The sequence below is a fragment of the Sphaeramia orbicularis genome, chromosome 4, assembly GCF_902148855.1.
Source record: "Sphaeramia orbicularis chromosome 4, fSphaOr1.1, whole genome shotgun sequence".
Lineage (NCBI taxonomy): Eukaryota > Metazoa > Chordata > Actinopteri > Kurtiformes > Apogonidae > Sphaeramia > Sphaeramia orbicularis.
In genome coordinates, this window is record NC_043960.1 from 5,153,037 (window position 1) to 5,175,904 (window position 22,868).

Sequence of the window (22,868 nt, forward strand, 5' to 3'; positions counted from 1 at the left end):
AACCTGAATAAATATGAACATCCTGGAATATCTAAAGAAAAATAAGTGTAATTTTAACAATATTCTGCCTGTTTTGTGTCTTGGTAGGCCCGGGGGTCAATCACGGCCCGCGGTCAGATTTTATACGGCCCACAGCTTCGGTTTTATAATGTATTATTTATGGCCCGCTTGGACTGTTGAACAGAGTACATGAGTCATAAAAGGTTCCAAATGCAGTTCCTCCTTTCACCTCATGGTGGCAGCACCACTCTAACTCTATCTGGTTCTGTGACTTTGCCGTGAACCATTTTCGCTAATTTCTAACCATGGCGCCTGTAGATAAAAAAACGAAGTTGACAGTGAGGGCCGCCGCTTCCAGGAGAGATGGGAATTACAATTTTTTCCCCCTGAAAATCGAGGCGATTGTGTTTGCCTAATTTGTCAAGAGACTGTTGCCTTGTTTAAGGAATTCGATGTAAAGAGACACGAGCAGACAAAACATGCTAACGCATACGACAAGCTAGCAGGGAGTGAGCGCTCCGAAAAAGTGAAGCAAATTCAAGCTGCTTTAAACTCACAACAGTGACTCTTCGTGTGAACCTGGGAGTTCAATGAATTCACCACCAGGACAGGCTACCAAGTTGCCAGGTTAGTTGCCTGTAACTGCTGGTGTTATGTACTTGTAGATGTGACACAAATATTACTTTCTGAATGATTTTTGAAAGACAAGAGTAAGAGTCATATGTTTTCATCTGAAATGTTAACAGACTTTACATTACTGAGTAATATATGAGTAATGATTACTCATATAAGTCATGTTTAAAATGAATGTGGGGTTAAGTTTTTTATCAACTTCTTGGACGTTTAAGATACTCCACACAGTTTGTTCTACGTTATCTGACTCCAGTGTGAAAGGAAGGCAGAATTGTTTTGTTTTTTTTTAACTTGTTCACACCTGAGTGGCTTAGATTTCGTTACATTGCCATTTAAAAAAATGATATTGTGACAATGAAAATAAAATTGTTGTAGAACAGTGCTTTTATATGTAATTTTTACTGTTCGAAAAACATCCGAAGGGACCACTGGCCCCTGGCAGTCTCCACATTATCAGATCTGGCCCTCTTTAAAAAAAAGTTTGGACACCCCTGCTTTATTTATATAGCACTTTTTAAAAGAACATGTTACAAAGTGCTTCACATAAGGGAGAGATAGATCAAATCAAATTTTAAGCCAATTTACAGAAACCAGGAAAAAACAGGAAAAAAAAAACAACTTACACCTGTCTTCAACAATACAGTGTCAATATATATGTCTGTTTTTTCTTCCCAGCAGTCATTCTAGTCTCATCCATTTTATTTCGATCATCTAAAAAGTTCTGCTGGTCACTTTTTAGTCACAATGAATATTAAGGATAACAGTCAAAAAAGATGGTGGAAATCAATAAGTGCATATTTCCTCCTTCTCTGTTTTTTTCCAACATGTGCTGTTTGCTAGATTATACAAGACTAAACACAACGTTATTGATCCCTTTGGAAATTAAGGTTCCAGCAGCAGCACAAGATCATATGTACAGAACAGAATTAGCCCATAGGTGTAAGAAAAATGAGGGAATAAAATAAGAAAATGATAATAACAACATCTATAGAGACAGTAGTGAAACAGGAAATTGCACATTGGTGGTACTAGTAAAAATAAATAATCATTTTAGTAGTAGTAGTAACAATATCAATAGTAATAAAAATGGTTACAGTAACAGTAATAATGATTATAAAGGTATGTAGTTAATACTACTTCTAATAACAACAGTTAATAACAATAAAAAAAATAGGAACAAACAAATATTGTACACTGGATAAACAACATTGAACATTGTTTTATACTTTAATAATATTGTAATTTAACCTATTTTTGTTCTACATTGTTAAATGTTTATCTGTTCATTATAACATTTAGTCATTTTAATTCATTCAATTAATTATTGAATATCTTGATAGATTTTTTTTTGTTTGGTAATATTTTATATTTTTTCAAACTCATTCATTTGAAGGTGTTTTGTTCAGGTGTAGAATTTTTTCCCCCTCAACTTTATTAAAAATATTTAGGTATACAAGACATATAAATTTTGAACAAACATCAAGATGTCAAAAAGACAAAGCAGTTGAACAAATACATTTAAGAAAAAATGCATAGATTTAAAGACACAAAGTAGAACAGACAAATATTAGTGTGTGTGTATATATATATATATATATATATATATTTATATATATATATATATATAAATAAACATATCTAACAAAAATTAATAAATACATCAGAGAGTTTGGTCTATTTTAAAGAATTCTTTATAAATTGCCAGGGTGCTAGTGCTAAATTCTAGAGATTTAACTTTTTTTTTTTTTTTTAAATTCCACCAGGAAGATTTTAACATGTGGGTGTGTTTTGGTATGTTTATTTTTGTGTATATGAAATTTACCAAATAAAATGATCAAATTTACAACAAATTCTAAATTACGAATGCCATGTTCAAAATGTGTAATTATAGTTATTTTTTCATGACTTTAGATATGATATATTTTTCTCATTTGAAGGTGTGGTACTTCTCTCAGATCGCAGACATGATGGATGTGGATACTTTCAGTTTCATTTCTGGATAAACGGGAGGGTTTTGAACAGCAGCACACAGTCTGGATCTGCAGTTGTCCACAGGCTCCCCTCATCTGGAGTAGAAGGTAAGACTGGAAATGAAGGATGTTCTGTTTATTTAATCGCCTTTAGTGCTTTGTTGATTTTATTTTGTGACTAAATGACGCAGTTGTACGACGGCGTATTAAAAAAAAACAAAAACGCTGGTCACTACAAGAGTAAAGTCGTTATATTTCGAGAATAAAGTCATAATATAATGAGAAGTTGTACCTAATCATTGATGTAGAACTTGGAACATTTTGTGAAGTTCTGCTTTCATTAATCTATCCTCCATCAACACATTAGTCTGAGGACTTTGAAAAGTTTACACACATTTGGGTTTGTTGTAAGAACTGAACTGATTTGTAGTAAATTGTCTCTTTTGTGGAGGAGAAACTGATGAAGTGTTCATCTGTAGGGTTATCAGTGGAAACACCAGAACTAAACACAGAGGGTCTGGTGTTTCTGAACAAACTGTGGGGATTCTACTGTGAGGTTTTCAGTCCAACAGAAGGAAGGATGCTGCTTCACTTATTGCCTTCGCCGTAAAACCGGAAAATGTCGAATTTTCAAAAATATTACGAGTTTAATCTCATAAAAGTACGACTTTATTCTCGTTAAATAATGACTTTATTCTCGTTAATCAACGACTTTTTTCCTATTAATTAACGACTTTATTCCCGTTAAATGACTTTATTCTCATTAACGACTTTATTCCCGTTAAATGACTTTATTCTCATTAATTAGTGACTTTATTCTCGTTAAATAATGACTTTTTTTTAAAACTACAACTTTATTCTCGTTAAATAATGACTTTATTCTCGTGGTGACAAGCGTTTTTTTTTTTTTTCTTACGTGGCCCTAATACGTCGTCGTACAGTTGTGATACCTGGATAAGAGTGACTGTAAAAAGTGACAAAACAACGAAAAAAACAAAACAACTAAGGTTCTACATTTTGCGCAAAACAATGAACAATCCAAATAAACTAACAATTCCACTTCCAGTCATTTAATTTAATTTAATTTAATTTAATTTAATTTAATGCTATTACTGAGACTGTATTTTAAAGTTTGACACAAACGTGGTCAGATGTGACGTCATGCAGGTGTGTTAAAGCAGTGCAGGAAAAACAGGCTGTTCAGGTGCGCAGACAAATGCTTACAACCTTTATGAAAAAAGAGACAAATGCCCACAACTTTATTTCATAATATTTTATTAGCAACAAAAGTAACAAAATTATATACATTGTTAGTAAGGAGATGCAAAAAACAGTAGCTGTGACATCTCATCACCTCCGTATGTAGACATATTCACAGCTACTGAGGAAAAATGTTAATGTTAAATTAAACAAACACTCCAAGTCCCATTGCCTGAGGATTCATATGTGAAATATTCACCTCGACAAGTTATAAACTTAAAGAATATGTTAAAGTCCCATGTAAGAAAAATCTGTATTTGCATTTACATGTTAAATTGAACTGTCCATTGCATTTTTATTCAGTGTAGCCCATACCATGAAGCACCCTCACACAGATCAAAGACGCTGTAAGGGACGGTCTGCAGGCAGTCAAGAATGCCACTGAAGACCATCTGTTTAAAAATTTTATATATATATATATATATATGTGTGTGTGTGTGTGTGTGTGTGTGTGTGTGTACATGTAGCACCTGAGTATATATAAAATATTCTCCAGAAAAAGAAATCCAAATTAAACTGTCCTTTTGCATTATTTTAATGTAGTCACACATCATAAAGGCTTAGTTCAGATCCTGTATCAATAATGTTACTATGACATAACTATCTGGACTATTGTTGCTTAACAACTGAATACTGATTCCATATGTAGATATCTGCAGAACATATGTACTTAAAATATCTGCAGTATTTGCATGCTTCATATAGGTCCCCCATTGGAATAATGCCTTACTACAAATTGTGGGCATTTGTCTCTTTTCATTAAGGTTGTGAGCATTGGTCTTGTGGGCATTTGTCATGGAATCGCTGTTCCATGTCTGTAAGAGTCTATTATCAGTTCATCTAAAACTAAGTCAGACTTGAAGAAATTCAGTCATCACAATAACACTGAAGTACTGGATATATCTGAACTACTATTAGACCAAAAGTCAGCAGATATGAACATACAGTTGTGTGTAAAAGTCTTGGTCCAACATTAGTTTTGTTGGTTTAGTAAAGTTCTCATGTCAACACATATGCATTAGTCAGTGTCTGTCACTAATTATGGACATTTCATTAACTGACATATTGATCATATATTGTCTAGCACATATTGTACAACTGCTGTTCCAATTTTGTGTCTTACTAGTTTGTTTTAATATATACGTGTTGTGTATGTGTGGGCTTTATACATGTCTGTTTATATTAGTGCTGTCAAAATTAAAATTTTAATCAGATTAATCAAAGGGTTGCTGTGGATTAATTTCAATTAATCACAATTAAATATCATTCATTTTTAATCTATATTTATTGCGTTTCATTTTGCATGAGCAAACAGACTCAAGAAAGAAGGAAATATATATGCACTTAATGTGTTTATTAAACACCTTCAACAGTTTCAACAAAACAACTTGAAACAAAACAGCTGTAAACAGCCGATCAATCTTGTTTTTATTAGTTTGCCGGCCGACAGGCTGTAAGCTACTGTCGTCTGTCGTCCGTTACAAAATTTTCAATCGTCTTCTTCTCCAAAACTACTTTTCTGATTGACTTCAAACTTGGTATACAGCTTTTTTATGATGATGTCAACACAAGGTATTGAAATTATTTTGATCTGGATCTGATTCTGGATTTGGTGTGACTTTGAAACATTTCCCCATTATAAGAGAAAGGAAGTGGATTGAATCAGTAAGTATCAATAGGCCCTTTCCCACCAAAAGCCCAGGAACTTTTTTACCAGGAACTTTTTGGGGTAAAAGAGTTCCTGGTAATTGCGTTTCCACCACATCTGAAAGTTCAGGGTAATTTATTCAAATCAGGTTGATGATGTATGAGGGAGCAGTAACAGAACCTGTAGTCCAGTTCATGTACATTCACAAACTGACCTCTAGTTCAATAAAATGACACAGTACTGAAGTGGACAGGTTGGATTTAACGTTTTACTGGTTGTTGAATCACTTAATCCCTCTGAAATACATTTTAAATGAAGTTAACCATCATTACATATTCTTAATTTGTATTTAAAAATGGTAGAACATGTATTTTAAACTTCTCATTCCTTAAACTAAATCACATCTAACTTTCAGTGTGATGGATGGTTCTGTTTCATTTCTGTTGTTTTACAGATATAGTCCAGGTTCAACCCTAAAGTCAGACACATTTACTCAAGTGCCTGCATTTAATTCAACTGCATATTACTGATAAAAGTACTTATACTCATATTTTGATGCCTTGTAAATGAACAGACAGTATTAGGTTAGATTTTTTTTTTATTAAAATTTGAAACAAAACAAAAGGTGCAAAAAAACAAGGTGCCTTGAGATTAAAAGGGAAATAAACATGTGTGAAGCGTTCAGGCTTGTGGACCAGGGTCTGGTCCAGCTGGTCCTGGACAGCCGGTCTGGAACTCCATGGTCCTGGTCCCTTTTTCGCTTTCCTACTGGAAAAGTAATAAATACGCATAAATGAGTAACAGAACACATGATGACAGATTCCTACCAGTGTGATGTGACATGTGACCTGTCTGACCTGGGCTGTTGTAAACAGCAGTAGACGATGGACCAGGACACAAAGGAGCTGCAGGTTTGGAAAAAGAAGCGAGTCCGTCCGGTCCATTTCAGGTGGAAATCACAAACATACAGAATAAATCGGTGTTCAGCTCACGGTGACAACACGAATACATCCAGTTCTGTGATTTAGGTTTAGTGTCAGACTGTTGACCAGTTAGTATTAGGTTAACTGGACTTCACTTCTGACTAAACAGCTGATGCCACTGACTACTGTTACAATGTGGAATGAACTAAACAGTGAATATTTCTGTCATATACATACTATTGGTTTGTTCGACAGTCAGATCCACTGCGACTGTTGTGGTCCTTTAGTTTCTTTTAATCCTGCATAAATTTCTTCTTCTTTTCTCGTATTTCTTTAGGCTTGTGTCTTATATTTGGCTCCAACAGCTTTTACTCGCTTGTTTCGTGTCGGTGATTCAAAGTCCGTCTGAATTTCCTCGTCGTCTGTCCACTTGTCATGGCTTCTCTTTTGGTCCATTTTCCAAATAATCAAAATACAAAGCTTGTGGAAATTAAATGAGTTAAATATTGGCGGTGAACAGAATGCGGAAACGCTGCCAGTCTAGTCCACCACTCAGTGTTCTGCAGCACACAGCCAGCCCCTTAAAGTTCCTGGTAATCTGGAAAGTACTACCTCTGTACCAGGAACTTCTTCGGGATAAATTGGGGGCTGGGGGAGAGTCATTTACCAGGGTAATTTTTGGTGGAAACGCACCAGGAACTTTGAAAGTTCAGGGTAATGTTGACGAGTTTGAAAATCAAGTTGGAATTTGAATTTTTTACAGATCTGATTGGAATATGACCAAAACATGGGCTGTTTCTGTAATAGAATAAATACACAGAACTGGGTGATAATAAATGGCATCTGATACATTTCCCAAAGCTTTTAATTTGTCCGGTAAGCTCCAGGGCCATTGGTCCTTTTTTTTTGTCCTTATATTTCCACCCAAAGGGTCAACGTGCTGTTTAGTGTCTTCCATTTTTACACTTTTCCATATAGCTGTGATAGTGTTTCTTATATAGTTCCATAGATGTTCAGGTGCAGTTTGCTGTGCATCAGCTGCATCCATGTGTCTCCCTCTACTTTCCACCTTCTCCCCCAGTCTCTCTCTCTCTCTCTCTATCTTTCTCTTTTTCTTCCTTTACCTTCTCTCTTTAAGTTTGAGTTTATTTATTTGTCATTGTAAAACAACTAACATCGAAACTGAGCATGCTACTCCTTCAGTTAACCCCAGCTGGTCCTGTTAGACCTCCATCCTCCAGGAGTCTGGCTCTGCTCCAGGTTTCTTCTGTTAAAGGGAGTTTTTCCTTCCACTGCCATCAGTCACTAGTGTTTGCTCCTGGAGGATTCTGTTGGTTTCTGTAAATTGGCTTAAGAGTCTGGTTTCGACCGGCTCTATATGTAAAGTGTCATGAGATAACTTTTGTTATGATTTGGTGCTATATAAATTTTAAAAAATCGGATCAACTGCCCATCTGTTCATGCCTGATGGTAACTCTACTTGGACTAATGCCGCGTTTCCACTACGTGGTACCGGCTCGACTCGACTCGGCCTTTTTGCATTTCCATTTCGAAAAAGGACCTGGTACCTGGTACTAGTTTTTTGGTATCACCTCCACAGAGGTTCCAAGACTGGGGACCAGATACTGAAATGTGACGTGTAAACACTGCAGACCAGTGATTGGTCAGACAGTTGTCTCTGTGACCCGCCGTTTTACAAAAAACAGATGCAGAAGTTTTCAGCAAATATAGCGGTAGGTTAATCCACATGATGACAGCCCGCAAAGCTACACCATAGTCGGTCGAGGAGATTCAGTTTTTGGTGGCCGATGTAAAAATTCAGCGTGAGCTTGATGAGACAACACGCAACGAGCGAGTTTATCAGCAACTCTGAGCAGACGACATGGAAGTAACGCACCGCATCGCTATGACGTCCAGGTACTGTAATGATGGTAGTATCCTGTAATGGACATGGTCTCCAGGAAAAGGACCTGGTACCAGAGTCGAGCCGAGCCGAGTCGAGCCAGTTCCACGTAGTGGAAACGTGACATAACTGACCCAAATGTGTTGCCAGAGACGTGTTAATTTACAATTTTCAAAATTTGGATGCAGTCATGGCCTGAAGGGATGTTGGTGGTCAAAGGTCAAGGCCAAGGACCATAACTGTTGAGAGACCTGCATGGGCAGATTGTGATATAGTTTGTTTTATTTGTTTGTTTTTTCAGACCCCAAAGTGAACAAACACTGAGTTTTGAGACAACTGAACCTTCTACCATGAACTCCATGTTGACCAGGACCCAGCAGGTAACCATCTGGAAGGAGCTGGGGACGATCCGACTGAAGCTGCTGTACAAGGCGTCCGTCCACGGTTTTACCGCCGCAGCCTTCCACCAGCGATGTGATAACCATGGCCCCACTGTGTCTGTGGGCTATAATAATTCTGGTTATGTGTTTGGAGGGTACACCAGCAAACCCTTTAGTCAGTCTGGGCAGTATGTGAATGATGACAAGGCCTTTCTTTTCAACTTCAGAGGAGAAAGGCTCAACAAATACCCAGTCACTAGTTCTGTTTATGCAGTGAGAATGATAAGTACTTCTGGTCCATATTTTGGAGAAGCACTGGTTCTTCTCAATGGAGGTCAAGCTGTAGTTTATACCAACCCTGGGAGCTACTACAATTTCACTGCTGCAGACATGCATGGAAACAACCTTAACCTGACTGAGTGTGAAGTCTATGAAGTTGAGGGTAAGTCATCTCGCTGATCAATGATTAAATGTGATCAAAATGGATGTTGCAGTTCATTTTGAAAAGTTGTTTTTGTTCTTGACAGAAACCACTGAACTTGAGAAGCCATGGAGGATGATAGTTTGGGAACCTGAGTAAGTTGGATCCAATAACCATCCTACGCCATGTCCTCCACCTTCTTCCTACCTGTGTTTTCACTCCTCCTTCATTCCTCCTTGACCTGTTATTAAAGCTTGTGTTGCTGCTGCAGCCGATGGAAAACCGCAAGTTCTCCATTAACTCCAGCATTAGTGGGATCAGTGGTTTTTATATATAACAACCCTCAACTGTAATTTCAGCTCTTATGAACATCTCCATGATCAGTGAATTCAGTATAGGAAAATACATAGTTTTCATTGAAAAATGCAAAATGAAGAAGATAATATTGCAATAAATGGTGATAAATCACTTAAAAAGGTTAAATATAGAGAAGTGCTGCTGATGCTGCAGCACTTTTACATTACAGTTTACTTTACACCTTTTTATTTACTGTTTTATTTTGACACATTACAGTTATTATCCTGGGTTTTTTTTACCCAGGCTTGTTTATACTTGTAATTTATCATGTATAGTGTTTGCTCTTGTGCTTTATTTTTATTTCTGTCTGTCCGTCTGTCCGAGCATCTTTGCCAATTTTAACCCTGTAAAGCCTGAACCATTAAATCACTGACAAAAAAATTCCAGTTCTTTGAAACTGAAGCCTTTGTTGGTCCTTCTGAACAACCAAAAAGAAAAAAATGTTTTCAAATATCAATTTCCATGTATGAGTTTCAATTTTGTGTCATATTTGATACATCGGGTCTCAGTGCCTAAATATTGTTATTTTTGAACAAACACACATAATATAACACAAACATGTCTAACAAATTGGTAATTCCTTTTCAAAATTGTGAAAGTTCTTCCTCCTTCCTCATTAATGACAGTCTTGTAGTGTCACTGGAAAGGCCTCTGGTGAATGAATTCCTCCCCCCTGGTGGATTATCTGTGTATTACATTTATCTAATTGTATACATCAGGTTTTTCGAGAAAAAAAATATCACTGATCATGTAGAGGGCTTCAAAACTCATGTATCAAATATGATACGTTTGGTGTTATGGGGATAAATGTGTTTCTGCATGACTACACATACATAAATATTACGGCTGCACAATATTAGAAGAAACTGACATTGCGATTTTTTTAACCCTGCGATATATATTGCGATACAAAAAACTACTCAGGAGTATATAATAGCTGTGTGGTGCCGATGTAAATGGTCAAACAAATTAGGCAAGGCAAGGCAAGTTTATTTGTATAGCACATTTCAGCAACAAGGCAATTCAAGGTGCTTCACACAGGACATTGAAATAAAAGAAACAAAAAGAAACACATTTAAAACATTAAAGAAACATGTAAAAGGTGATTAAAAACAGCAAGTAAGAAAACAACACATAAAATCAAAAAAAAAAAAAAAAAATAGAATAAAATAAAATAATAAAAACACACACATATTAAAGTAAGACTTGCAGTGCAGAGTTTCAAAGAGAATATAAAGTTTAAAAAGTCAAAATCCTTTTAGTCAAAGGCAACAGTGAACAGATGAGTCTTTAACCTTGACTTAAAAGAACTCAGATTCTCAGCAGACCTGATATTTTCTGGTAGTTTGTTCCAGATATATGGAGCATAGAAACTGAACGCTGATTCTCCATGTTTAGTTCTGACTTTGGGAACACAGAGCAGACCTGCACCAGATGACCTGAGTGGTCTGGATGGTTCATACTGGACTATAGTAGAAGGTCTCTGATGTATTTTGGGCCTAAACCATTCTGTGCTTTATATGCTAGCAGGAGAATTTTGAAGTCTGTTCTCTGAGAGACAGGGAGCCAGTGTAGAGACCTCAGAACTGGACCGATGTGGCCCACTCTCTTGGTCTTAGTGAGGACTCGAGCAGCAGCATTCTGGATCAGTTGCAGTCGTCGAACAGACTTTTTAGGCAGACCAGAGAAGATACTGTTACAGTAGTCAACTCGACTGAAGATAAATGCATGGACCAGTTTTTCAAGGTCCTGCTGCGACATCAGTCCTTTAATCCCAGAAATGTTCTTGAGGTGATAGTAAGCTGACTTTGTAATTGTTTGTATGTGGTTTTTAAAATTCAGGTCTGAATCCATGACAACACCCAAATTCCTGGCCTGGTCTGAAGTTTTTAACTGAAGTGACTGGAGCTGCATGCTGATTTTAAGACGCTCCTCCTTGGGTCCAAAAACGACTACCTCAGTTTTTTCTCTGTTTAACTGAAGAAAGTTATGGCCCATCCATTCAGATATTTGCTCCATGCATTTACCCAGTGCTTGTATGGGGCTATGGTCACCTGGGGCCATTGAAATGTAGAGCTGTGTGTCATCTGCATAGTTATGGTAATCTATTTTGTTTTTTTCTATGATCTGAGCCAGTGGAAGCATGTAGATGTTGAACAGAAGGGGCCCCAGGATGGAGCCTTGGGGGACTCCACATGTAATTTTGGTCTGCTCAGATTTAAAGTTACCTATTGACACAAAATAATCCCTGCCCTTTAAGTAGGATGCAAACCAATCAAGAACTGTGCCAGATAGTCCCACCCAATTTTCCAGTCAATCAAGTAATATATCATGGTCGACTGTGTTGAATGCAGCACTGAGGTCCAGTAACACTAAAACTGAAGATCTGCCATGATCTGTGTTTAAGCGAATGTCATTAAATACTTTGAGCAGAGCTGTCTCAGTGCTGTGATGTGGTCTAAAACCTGACTGAAAGACGTTAAAGCAGCTGTTGACTGTTAAGAAGTAATTTACCTGTTGGGACACTGGAGCCTTTTCAGTGATTTTATCTAAAAAAGGAAGATTTTATATCGGCCTGTAGTTGTTCATTGAGGTCTTTTCTAGAGTGTTCTTTTTTAGGAGCGGCTTAATAACAGCTGTTTTTAGGGTCTGTGGGAAGACTCCTGAGCTTAGAGACACGTTTACAATCTGTAACAGGTCAGATGCCATGATGTGTGAAACTTTTTTGAAAAAATCTGTGGGTAAAACATCTAGACAGCAGTAGGAAGAGCTCAGCTGGTGTAGAATGTCCTCCAGATTTTTGTCATTGATTGGATTAAACTGCATCAGGGTGTTTAAATGGTTTTCAGACAGCACAGATCCTGAACCTGGTGTTGAGGAATTCACGGCCTGTCTAATATGCTGAATTTTTTCTGTAAAGAACAAAGCAAAGTCATTGCAGGCCCTGGCAGAGTGAAGTTCAGGTGCTATTACCACAGGGGGGTTTGTTAGTCTGTCAACAGTAGAAAACAGTGTTCGAGCATTATTTTTGTTTCTGGTGATAATGTTTGAGAAGAAAGACTGCCTTGCATTCCTCAGCTGTTGATTATAAGTGTGAAGTTTCTCTTTGTAGATGTCAAAATGAATCTGGAGATTTGATTTTCGCCACCTGCGTTCAGCTTTCTGACACTCTTTTTTCATTTTTCACTGCCATGGCATTTCTCCATGGAGATCTTTTCTTGCTAGAGACAACCTTCAACTTAATGGGAGCAATGGCGTCTATCACATTTAACATTTTAGAATTAAAGTTATTCACTAGCTCATTGACTGAACCACAAGGCAGGGTTGCTGTAGAAGAAAAAAGTACATTAAACATTTCACTGGTGTTTTCAGTAATGCATCGCTTCTCGATAACTTCTCTCTGATTACTTGTGTGCACAGAGAGAGAGCTCTCAAAGAAAACACAACAGTGATCAGACAGGGCCACATCGCTCACAACAACCTTGTGTATGTTTAAACCCTTGGCGATAAGCAGGTCCAGAGTGTGCCCCCTGTTCTGTGTGGGTTTTGACACATGCTGACTCAGCCCAAAGCTGTCCAGAGTACAGTACAGTTCTTTAGCCCCTCTGTCCTGGGGGGTGTCAACATGGATGTTAAAATCACCAACAATGATTATACAGTCATATTCAGTACAGATTATGGACAGCAGTTCATTCAAATCATTGAAAAAGTCTGCACAGTATTTAGGTGGCCTGTAGACATTTACTAATATGGCTTGAGGGGAGGACTTCAGCTGAAGAGCCACATATTCAAAAGTAGAAAAATTACTGAAAGATAGTTTTTTAAATTGGAAAGAGTTTTTGAATAAAACTGCTACTCCCCCTCCTCTCCGATTTACTCTGGCCTCACTAATAAAATTATAGTTGGGAGGGGTTGACTCAATGAAAACAGCTGTGCTGTTGTTTTGATCCAACCAAGTCTCAGTTAAAAACAAAATCAAGGTTGTGTTCCGTTATAAAATCATTGAATTCCAGATAACTGACTTTTGGCACCAAGTCTTAGTTTTCAGTGATTTTCTCTTGTTTGTTGCTCATTTTTCAATGTTCTTACCAGCGACTCACTCCATGTGCAGGGGTGTGGTCTGCTTCGGCAAATTGATTAAGGACGATTGTGATTAGTGGATCACTGTGCAGTGTGTGTCAGGTACCCAGGATGAAATTAGATGAAAACATGTTGAGTTCATTTACCTCCTACATTCCAGGACCTGTGATGTGACTATTGTGCACACATACATTGCGATGACGATGCTCAAACAATATATTGTGCATCTCTAATAAATATCAATACAATCTTACCCAGATTTACCCATTTAAAAACCAACTTATTACATCTTCATCACTCGTGTATTACCTAATATTAGCCAAATTATTAACTCTCTGTTCTTTGTTAAACAGGCAGAGGGTGAAGCTGATGGACAGTATTCAGTCCTACCAGCCCATGAACAGCTCTGTGTCCCAGTTTCGGGTTCTGCTCATCGGACCAGTCGGAGCCGGAAAATCCAGCTTCTTCAACTCCTTTAAGTCAGTGTTCAGAGGTCATGTCACCAGCCAGGCCATCGCAGGCAGCTCCACCACCAGCCTCACCACACAGGTATTTAACACCCCCACCCCACACACACACACAGACAGAGGTATAACATCCTTTTGTCTGTGATTTTTTTTTTTGTGAAACCTGTTTCTCGAATGCTGTTCACCCGATTCTGTTCAAATTTCACACACACTTTTTTTTCTTAAGTTTTTCAAAAGTTTGAAAGTTAAGCCTCAAAATGAAAAAAGTGGGTATCAGTGAGCAGGAGGGGCAAAGTTTTGAGTATTAATAAGCTCCGCCTACTTTTTCGTTTGTGCTTTATTCTTAAGGAAACTGCTGTTAAATCCACATCATTTTGATCTGTTCTTTGACAGTTTCGCGCCTATTCTGTGAGAGCTGGACGAAGTGGAAAACCTCTGCCAATCCTCCTGTGTGACACCATGGGACTGGAGGAAAACAAAGGGGCGGGGCTTGATATAGATGATATCAGCAGCATCCTCAAAGGTCATCTGCCAGATTGTTACCAGGTGAAACTTTTTTCTACTCTCAGGAGGACATGGTAGGAAAATAATACTGTCTGTAGCATCCCTGGTTGAATGATGGTCTTTACTCTTCAACTGATGGTTCATGAAAGTCTTTATTTATAACACTGTAGCTCTTAAGCTTTTCTCTGAACACACTGTAAGAGCTAGGAGGAAAATAAAAAACAAAGATGCTATTTTACCATTCTATCCCTTTGAGACTTAAAATATTCCAGTAACATTTAATCACAATGGAATACATTTTACTGTTGCTTAAAGCTTAAATCTGAAAAAGAATTAACTTTACTATTCAAATAAAGTTATGAAATGACCCTTTTTAACCATTTTAACAGTCAGTGACAATCTCCAATAGAGTGCTATAATAATAGGCCGACGACATACATCCCACAAAAAAATTTGCAAATTACATAAACTACAGTTTTTCAAAACCTTTCTCCCACATTCAAATGTACTGCAGTTATTGCAAAACAAATCTTACAGCTTAAACACAAATTTCCTCTTATTAGCTATCTTAATTTAGCCCAGTGGTTCTCAATCTTTTTCTGTTGGGCCCCCCTTTGGAGCACGAAAAATCTCCAAGCCCCCCTCAACCCCAACAACATTGTACCTGTGGTGCAATTATTACTTTTATTGAAAGAAACATCAATATTGTAAGAATACTTTTTGCTTTTCCTTGGATAATTTGTTGTGCAAATTAAAAATAATGTACATTTTTGATTGAACAATACAAATGAACTCAACAACACTGCTCCCTGAGACATTATTTTTCAAAATAAAAATAGGAAATGTGTAATTATCTTACAACTATGACAACAAGGTACTTTTTTTTTAGAACAACAAACACATTTTGGTAACAAAGATGAACATTTTAACAATATCAGTGGCTGCAGTGAGCCCGTTTATGTTGCACATCTGAGAACATTAAAGTGCAAACTGTACAAACTGTGCAAAAACACAAACATTGCACATTTTTCTTTTCCAGTCCAGTCCTTGTCCACTCTCCAAACCTAAACTCTTTGTCTAGTCTAGTGGCAGATCACCATGGCAGTAGATTTGTTTGTTGTACGTCCCTAAAATGAGTCCAGGGTGTTCCAACACTAAAACATTAGTTCCACCTGCTACATGTTCAAACCTGAAGAAAAAATAAACACCTAGGAATGATCCCATGCCCCCCTGGCAAGCCTTCGCGCCACTTTTTGAGAAACACTGATTTAGCCAAAGAATAGCAATGACAACAGAATTTTGATGTCCTATGGCTAATATGACAATTTAGCTAATTTACACATGCAGGCTTAATCAATACAAACTCTGATAAAACTTCTAAGAAAAGTCAATTATAATATGACTCAACGTTGCACACAAATGACATTAACACTGACAAAACTTGTGCCTTTTCAACCAGGTGCTAAGTAAACAAAGCATAACTTGAAACACAGCATAAGAAACACTTGTTCACATTTACCATTATAAACATCTTTTTACTTCCTACCACATTTTCACCTTCAAAATAAAAGCTTTTTCAAAAGTAAAAGCACCTGTTTTTATAATTTAACCAAATGAGACAAAATCAACATAGATCACAAGAAAACTGTAATAAATTGAACAAACATCATATTTTAGGTCCTTTACATTGTCATTGTAGTAAACTTTGAGTGTCTTCTATCTGTATAACTCAGTTCAACCCCTCTGCTCCTCTGCAATCGGAGAGTCACGGCTACCGAAAGTGTCCGGAGCTCAAAGATCAGATCCACTGTGTGGTCTACGTCACTGACACCTGCAAGATTTCCATCCTGTCGTCTAAGGTTGAGGAGAAGCTGGATGCCATCCGCAGAAAAGTCAACCTCATGGGTCAGTAAAATGAACCCTGTCAGTACATCTGAAGACAAAGTTACCTTACCTTCAGTGTTGGTTGTGGAAGTGCTTTCTTTACATATTGTGGATTTGTCCATAACGCTGGTCCGGTCCGGTCCAGTCTGGTCCATCTCCCAAAGATATCGGTGCTGACCTCCATCTACAGCAGGTCATAAACTGATTTATACACCTGTTTTAGATATTTCAGGTGGAGCTTCATGACACAAACACATAATAGACATGAGGAAAATGGGATGTGACTAGGGATGTAATGATTACCGGTATAACGATAAACTGCGGTGAAATTGCCAACGGTTAGTATTGCTGTTTAAATTCTAATTATCATGATAACCGTGTCTGATTACCGCACTTTTCCGGAGAAAACGCCTATGTAAAGATCTGCTTTTATGTCAAATATTTGAGTATAGTTTTAATTTATTACAATTTTAATTTATATACCTAATATTTGGAACCAATATTCACTTTTAAAGTTTTTGAAAAGGTTCGTTAAGCATCTTTGTGTTATTTATGCTATAAATTATATACATTTTTCAAATCGGATTTTATATATTTTTGTGTCTTTTCTGGCCTTTTATGTTGATATAGTAGGTTAAAGTAAAAAAAAATAATAGGCAGATGAGATTGAGGAAGTTGTGCTGAAAAAAAGATACCAAACATGGGTATAGGAAACATTTCTTTATATAGTATAAAAAGGCAAAATCAAAAGTACTGAAAAAAGGGTCAAAATAGGCTCAGACCACTAAGGGTTAATATATGAATGTTTCAGCCAAGAGAAAGTGCATTGTGCCAATTATTTTATTTGTTTTTTTTTGTTTTTGTTTTTTTTTCAAAATACAACTTGGTTAAATTATTTCAGTGTGTGTATCAGTACTTTTTGAACATTTTGAGCACAATTTCAATAATACCACGATAATAATGATGACCGTGATAATTCTGGTCACAATAACCATGATATGAAATTTTCATATTGTTACATACCTAGATGTGACGCCATCATTTAACAATCTCTATGTTTTGAACACACAGATACATACAAACAGGAGTTACGAAAATCTACACTTCAGAAAGCGTTTTTCAAAATCTCAGTTTTTGTGACAATGCTGTTCATCTATGAACGAGAGGAACAAACGAACAGAAAAGTATCTACTTTACCTACCTTATACCCTCATAATTATCACCAGGCTTCGCTGTCAGGGGCCGACAGCAAGGATATATCTGCAAAATCCCCCCAATTTTCTGCTCCCCCAACCATTTGTATAAACACACCACCTGGTGTCAAAATGGTGACCCATGATGTCCTGTAAACTCAAAGAGAACTGTTACACAATGGATATGAACTCAGTTTGAACTACATGGACCTGATAGTGGCAGAATTATGAATTATGGTCAAAGAACCAATTTTTCCCACAAAACTTCACGTAGTGAATGAAAATGACCCCATATGAACTCTGGATGGTAGACAGAACATGGACATTAGGAAAACGATCAATATGAACCAAATTTTATCTCCATCAGCCTATTATTGTTTGATTTCTGTCCAAAAAACTGATTTTTAACTAAAGCGCCCCCATGTGGATGACTCATAATCCTCATAGAGGAGTTGAACTCCATAGGGTTCTTCCACTAGGGGTCCACTATGTTGGTTATCAAGGGAGAAGAAATCCAACCAAATCTGTCCTAGTTATCGCCAAAACACGAAGGAGGCGTTTGGGGTAAAACCATTCTAATTACATACAACAATACTTCTGCACACTTATTTATGAATATTTCTTTAATTATCATATTGATCATATAGTGTCCAGTACATATTGTACAAATCTCCACATCAGCAGGGACGGGGCATGAGGGACTTCACAGCTGACGTGTGAATGTTCTGTTTGTTTTGTCTTTAGGGATTCCTCAGCTGGTCCTGCTCACCAAAGTAGATGAAGCATGCCCTCTGGTGAAGGAGGATGTGACAAACATCTATAAAAGCGGCTACATCAGAGAAATGGTGAGCATTTTAGGATTTGATAGAAATAGGGAGAAATAGAACTCCTGCTCCAGCTTTCATTCAATTTAGTAGAAAAACAAAGCCATTAATGAAGTCATTACATTTTGGTTTGTAATTAATAAACTTACAACGTGCATTTAGTCCTAACAAACCATGCAACTGAAAAAGCAAATACAGGAAAAACTCATTTACCACTCATTTACTGTTCAAAGAGTGAACTCAGCTCATGTCTTGTTTGTGTGTTTGTGTGTCCAGGTGCGGGACATCAGCGACCGGCTCGGTGTGCCCATGTCCTGTGTGATTCCGGTGAAGAACTACAGCGAGGAGCTGGAGCTGGACACGAGCTGTGACATCCTGCTGCTCAGTGCTGTCATCCAGATGCTGCGCTGTGCTGATGATTACTTTGACGAGATCAGTGACCGTCTCAGCAGCACTGAAGTCAAAGAAAAGCGTTATTAGCATTCCACCTTAGGCATCTGTAAGAGCAGAACACAGCATGTCTTTGTAAAGCATGGTTTAGGAACATGTTTTGGTGGAATATTTGTGTTGCAGCCAGTGATATAAACAAAGATTTACCGTAAGGCAAACTAAATTTGTGTCTGCCAAGTTAATTAAAAAACAGGCTGCATTAAGTTCAGTTTAAGTTTCAGTGTAACAGGTTTTTTCAACCAGTGTGGTCATGGAGAATCTAAGCAGTGTCAGTATTACAACAAAGAGATCACACTGGATGTTATTTTTCACACACCTTAATTTTATTTTAAGGGTTTATATGCTAAGCAAGTTTCTGATAAAAGGCGTGTTCTGTTATGTTGTATGTTTATGCAATAAAAGTTCATGGTTATTTGTCCACTAGGTTTGGATGCTGTGATTTTGACTGCCATCTTCCTATTCTGTCAAAGATAATATAAGACAAGACCCTAACTTAACCATAAAGCCGCTGTTTACGCATATATTTTCCGAAGCTTCAATACATTGATTACAAAGACAGGATACAAAGTACTAGGCAAAACTTAAATTATATATAAAATCTCATCATCTTAAAATTGGTGGAAATCTTTTAGCCAACACTTGGGACATCTCCAATGAGTTGTTTACATTTTTTTGATAATCTAAAAAATATAAAATCTCCACCCTAATTTTTCAACAGGTAGTGCACGGATGTCAAACATACGGCCTGAGGGCCAAAACCGGCCCACTAAAAGGTGCAATTTGGCCCATGGGATGAATTTGTGAAATGCAGAAATTACACTTAATATTTTAAAAAAGATGTAAATTTAGCTCAGGGGCCACAGTCAGCTCAATTTGACCTCAAGTGGGTTGGACCAATAAACACTACAATTATGACAATGTTTACATTCATAAAATATCCTTTCACAAAACGGTGAATGACCTTAACAAATATGAACAACCTGAAATGTCTTAAGAGAAGTGCAATTTTAACAATATTCTGTCTGTTCCTAAATGTTTTGTGTATTTGTAGATCCACTGTGAGCTGGAAGTTGTAATGTACATGTGTAAATGATAAACTGAGACATAATGTTAAAATTGCACTTATTTTTCTTAATAAATTTAATTTTTTTCATGTTTGTTCATATTATTCACATTTTTAAAAGTATAATTTTCAGATGTAAACATTTTTATATTGTCATTTTACTTTTTTATATTCTAAAACATGGAGAGAAATGTTTGGAGTTGACAATATTTATAGGTTTTTTTTGTTACTTTACTGGTCTGGCCCACTTCAGATCATATTGGGAGGATGTGGCTCCTGAACTAAAATAAACTAAAATACAATTTTGACTCCCCAGAGTTAGTGTAAAGCAGGGGTTCCCAAAGTGGGGTACATGTACCCCCAGGGGTACTTAGAAGAAGCCCAGGGGGTACTTGAAATTTTTGGGGAAAAATACATTAAGTCATCATGTACTGAATATAAAATAAATAATGAGAATTAACCCTTTCATGCATGAATTATGAGAACTTTAATCAAGATTTTTTTTCTGGAGTGTATTCCTAGTTTATTCCTCTTTAGGCATGAAAAAAAAAATCAATGCGATTGATTTTTCATTAATCTATTTTTCATGGAGTTACAAAAATGTTCACTCAGCTGGACACCATGCGTTTAATTTCAGAAGCAAAGAAACATGTATTTACAGATATACTATGTGAGAACTATGAAATAAAAACATTTTTAATGCTGCTAACCTGGTGTTTTCTCACATTTTAACATACCTGCATGCCGATAATATGCAAAAAAAAAAACAACCCAAAAAACAAGCAACTTTTGTTTTAAAACAAACAAACAAAACAAAACTGTTTATTTCAGTCTAGTAACAATTATCAATTTTTTTTACACTCAAACATGTTACTGTAGATCAGGTTTATCTAGAATAGCAAAGTTACAGTAATGGTATGAATTGCAGTGTATGGGCTGTATCAGCTGTCCACTGTAGTGACCACTATGCATGAAAGGGTTAATGTTGAAATATAAAACGCAATAAATCCATTCATATAATAGTTTTATTGTCAATCATCTTGTTTAAGCTTTGATAACATTTTAAGAACATTTCTATTTTATATTATTCAAAATGAGATTATTTGAGCAGCAAAGTAATTAGTTTTTGTTGATGAAAGGTTCATATATATATATATATATATAGAGAGAGAGAGAGAGAGAGAGAGAGAGAGAGAGAGAGAGAGAGAGAGAGAGAGAGAGAGAGAGGTGGGTAATCCCAGCTCCATAGAGTAAAAGTCCTACCATGAATTGGTTCTACCTGTTCACTAAACACAGGTGATTCCACTAATTATCCATCTACCTGATGAGGAGTTGTGCTCATCAAACTGGGCTGGGTCACTGAGTGGTTGGAACTAATACATGGCAGGACTTTTACTCTATGGAGCTGGGATTACCCACCTGTGTGTGTGTGTGTGTGTGTGTGTGTGTGTGTGTGTGTACACACACACACACACACACACACACACACACACACACACACACACATATATATATATATATATATATATACACACACACATATATATTACAGTTAAATATATGTTGTATGGTTACAAAATTTTGAACATATAAACAGACACCTTTGGCACAGGAACAAATTTTGCCAAATTTTTTCCAATCAAAAATGCTGAAGCGAGAGCTGGGGGTATTCGGCTTAAAAAAAGCATATTTCTGGGGGCACTAAAGTTTAAGAACCACTGGTGTAAAGTATACGGTTGAAATTCTTTCCGATTTTCCGAGGGGAACCTGAAGGCGGCATCTCTTTACCAACGGTTCAGTCACTAATCACTTCTCTGATTGACTTATTTATTTTTTAACGTTGAGTGTAATTTCGTAGTATTCCAACATATAGACGCCAAAGAAAAATCTATAGCGGATGACAGCAACGAAAAGGCATTATATTTGTCACAAATTCAGTATTTGGAGCAGTGGTTGGACAGGTAAGAGTAAAAAAAAAAAAAAAAAAAGTCGTTAGCATCAGTGCTAGCTAACTGGTCATGTCTGAAAGGCTTGAACAAGAAAATGTTTGTTACTGTTTGAAAAGAGACTTAAAACCCCAGACTTGTTGCAGTTGAGTTTAATATTGACTGACGTATCAACTAGTAAATCACTGGGACTTGTTGGGAAAAAGTCAAGTCACTTTTTAAAGTCAATTACCATTAGCTCATGTTAGCATTAGCCTGGTCCCATTCTTGCTAAACGGGTCAATTTGTGCACTTTTGATACTAGTTTCCAAATGCAAGGTTTCTGCGGGTCATTAAAAAGCATTAAAAGTCATTAAGATTTTGTGAAAATAAAGGCCTTAAATGGCATTAAAAAGCATTAAATTCTATGTCCAGAGGCATTAAAAAATTAAATACACTTGATGGAAAAAAGCATTGTTATTCGCGAATAATTTTGATTATATAAACATTTAATAATTTTGCAGTATAGTGTGATGATTGACAGGTGGAACCCTTTAATTGGCTTTTTTTTAAAGGCCGGTGCATGAAGTCACAACACCGGATGCTTAGAATACAACCTGCTGTGAGTGTGTTCATGCTGTGGCGAAAGAGCGGAGGGAATATTAGCAAATGTGGGAAAAATGGAAAAATACAAGTTTCAGCAGAAGTGATTTCAGGAGGAAGTGTTCAGAACCTGGTTAAAGCCTGTTGACGGTAAACTGACATAAAACTACATATAAAACTGTATCTGCATTTGGATATGGGCATTAAATTTGTTTAAAGTGGCATTAAAAAGCATTAAATTAGATTTGCTGATACCTGCAGAAACCCTGAAATGTAATCAAAATCTAACCAAATATGAATTTGACTTAGAAAATAAACAAACAAAACAAGAATTTACCTCTAAAACATCTGAAACAGTGTGAGACACTCATAGTATTAGT

The 22,868-nt window shown here is 36.7% G+C and overlaps 1 protein-coding gene across 1 annotated transcript; it reads left to right on the top strand.

The window, feature by feature from the left end:
* Positions 1 to 2,558: 2,558 nt before the first annotated feature.
* Positions 2,559 to 19,320, top strand: LOC115417409 (interferon-induced protein 44-like). Its single transcript, XM_030131313.1, has 8 exons — positions 2,559 to 2,711; positions 8,639 to 9,159; positions 9,245 to 9,293; positions 13,929 to 14,124; positions 14,436 to 14,588; positions 16,280 to 16,451; positions 18,368 to 18,468; positions 18,724 to 19,320. The coding sequence occupies exons 1-8, from the start codon at positions 2,605 to 2,607 to the stop codon at positions 18,925 to 18,927; spliced, it is 1,503 nt and encodes a 500-aa protein (XP_029987173.1). The 5' UTR covers positions 2,559 to 2,604; the 3' UTR covers positions 18,928 to 19,320.
* The last annotated feature ends 3,548 nt before the right edge of the window (positions 19,321 to 22,868 follow it).

Excerpts from the sequence above, each read along its gene's own strand:
- LOC115417409 (XM_030131313.1), top strand. The coding sequence starts at position 2,605 with ATGTGGATACTTTCAGTTTCATTTCTGGATAAACGGGAGGGTTTTGAA. Across the intron at positions 14,589-16,279 it reads ATCTGCCAGATTGTTACCAG|TTCAACCCCTCTGCTCCTCT; the intron begins GTGAAACTTTTT and ends TGTATAACTCAG. Across the intron at positions 16,452-18,367 it reads CAGAAAAGTCAACCTCATGG|GGATTCCTCAGCTGGTCCTG; the intron begins GTCAGTAAAATG and ends TTTTGTCTTTAG.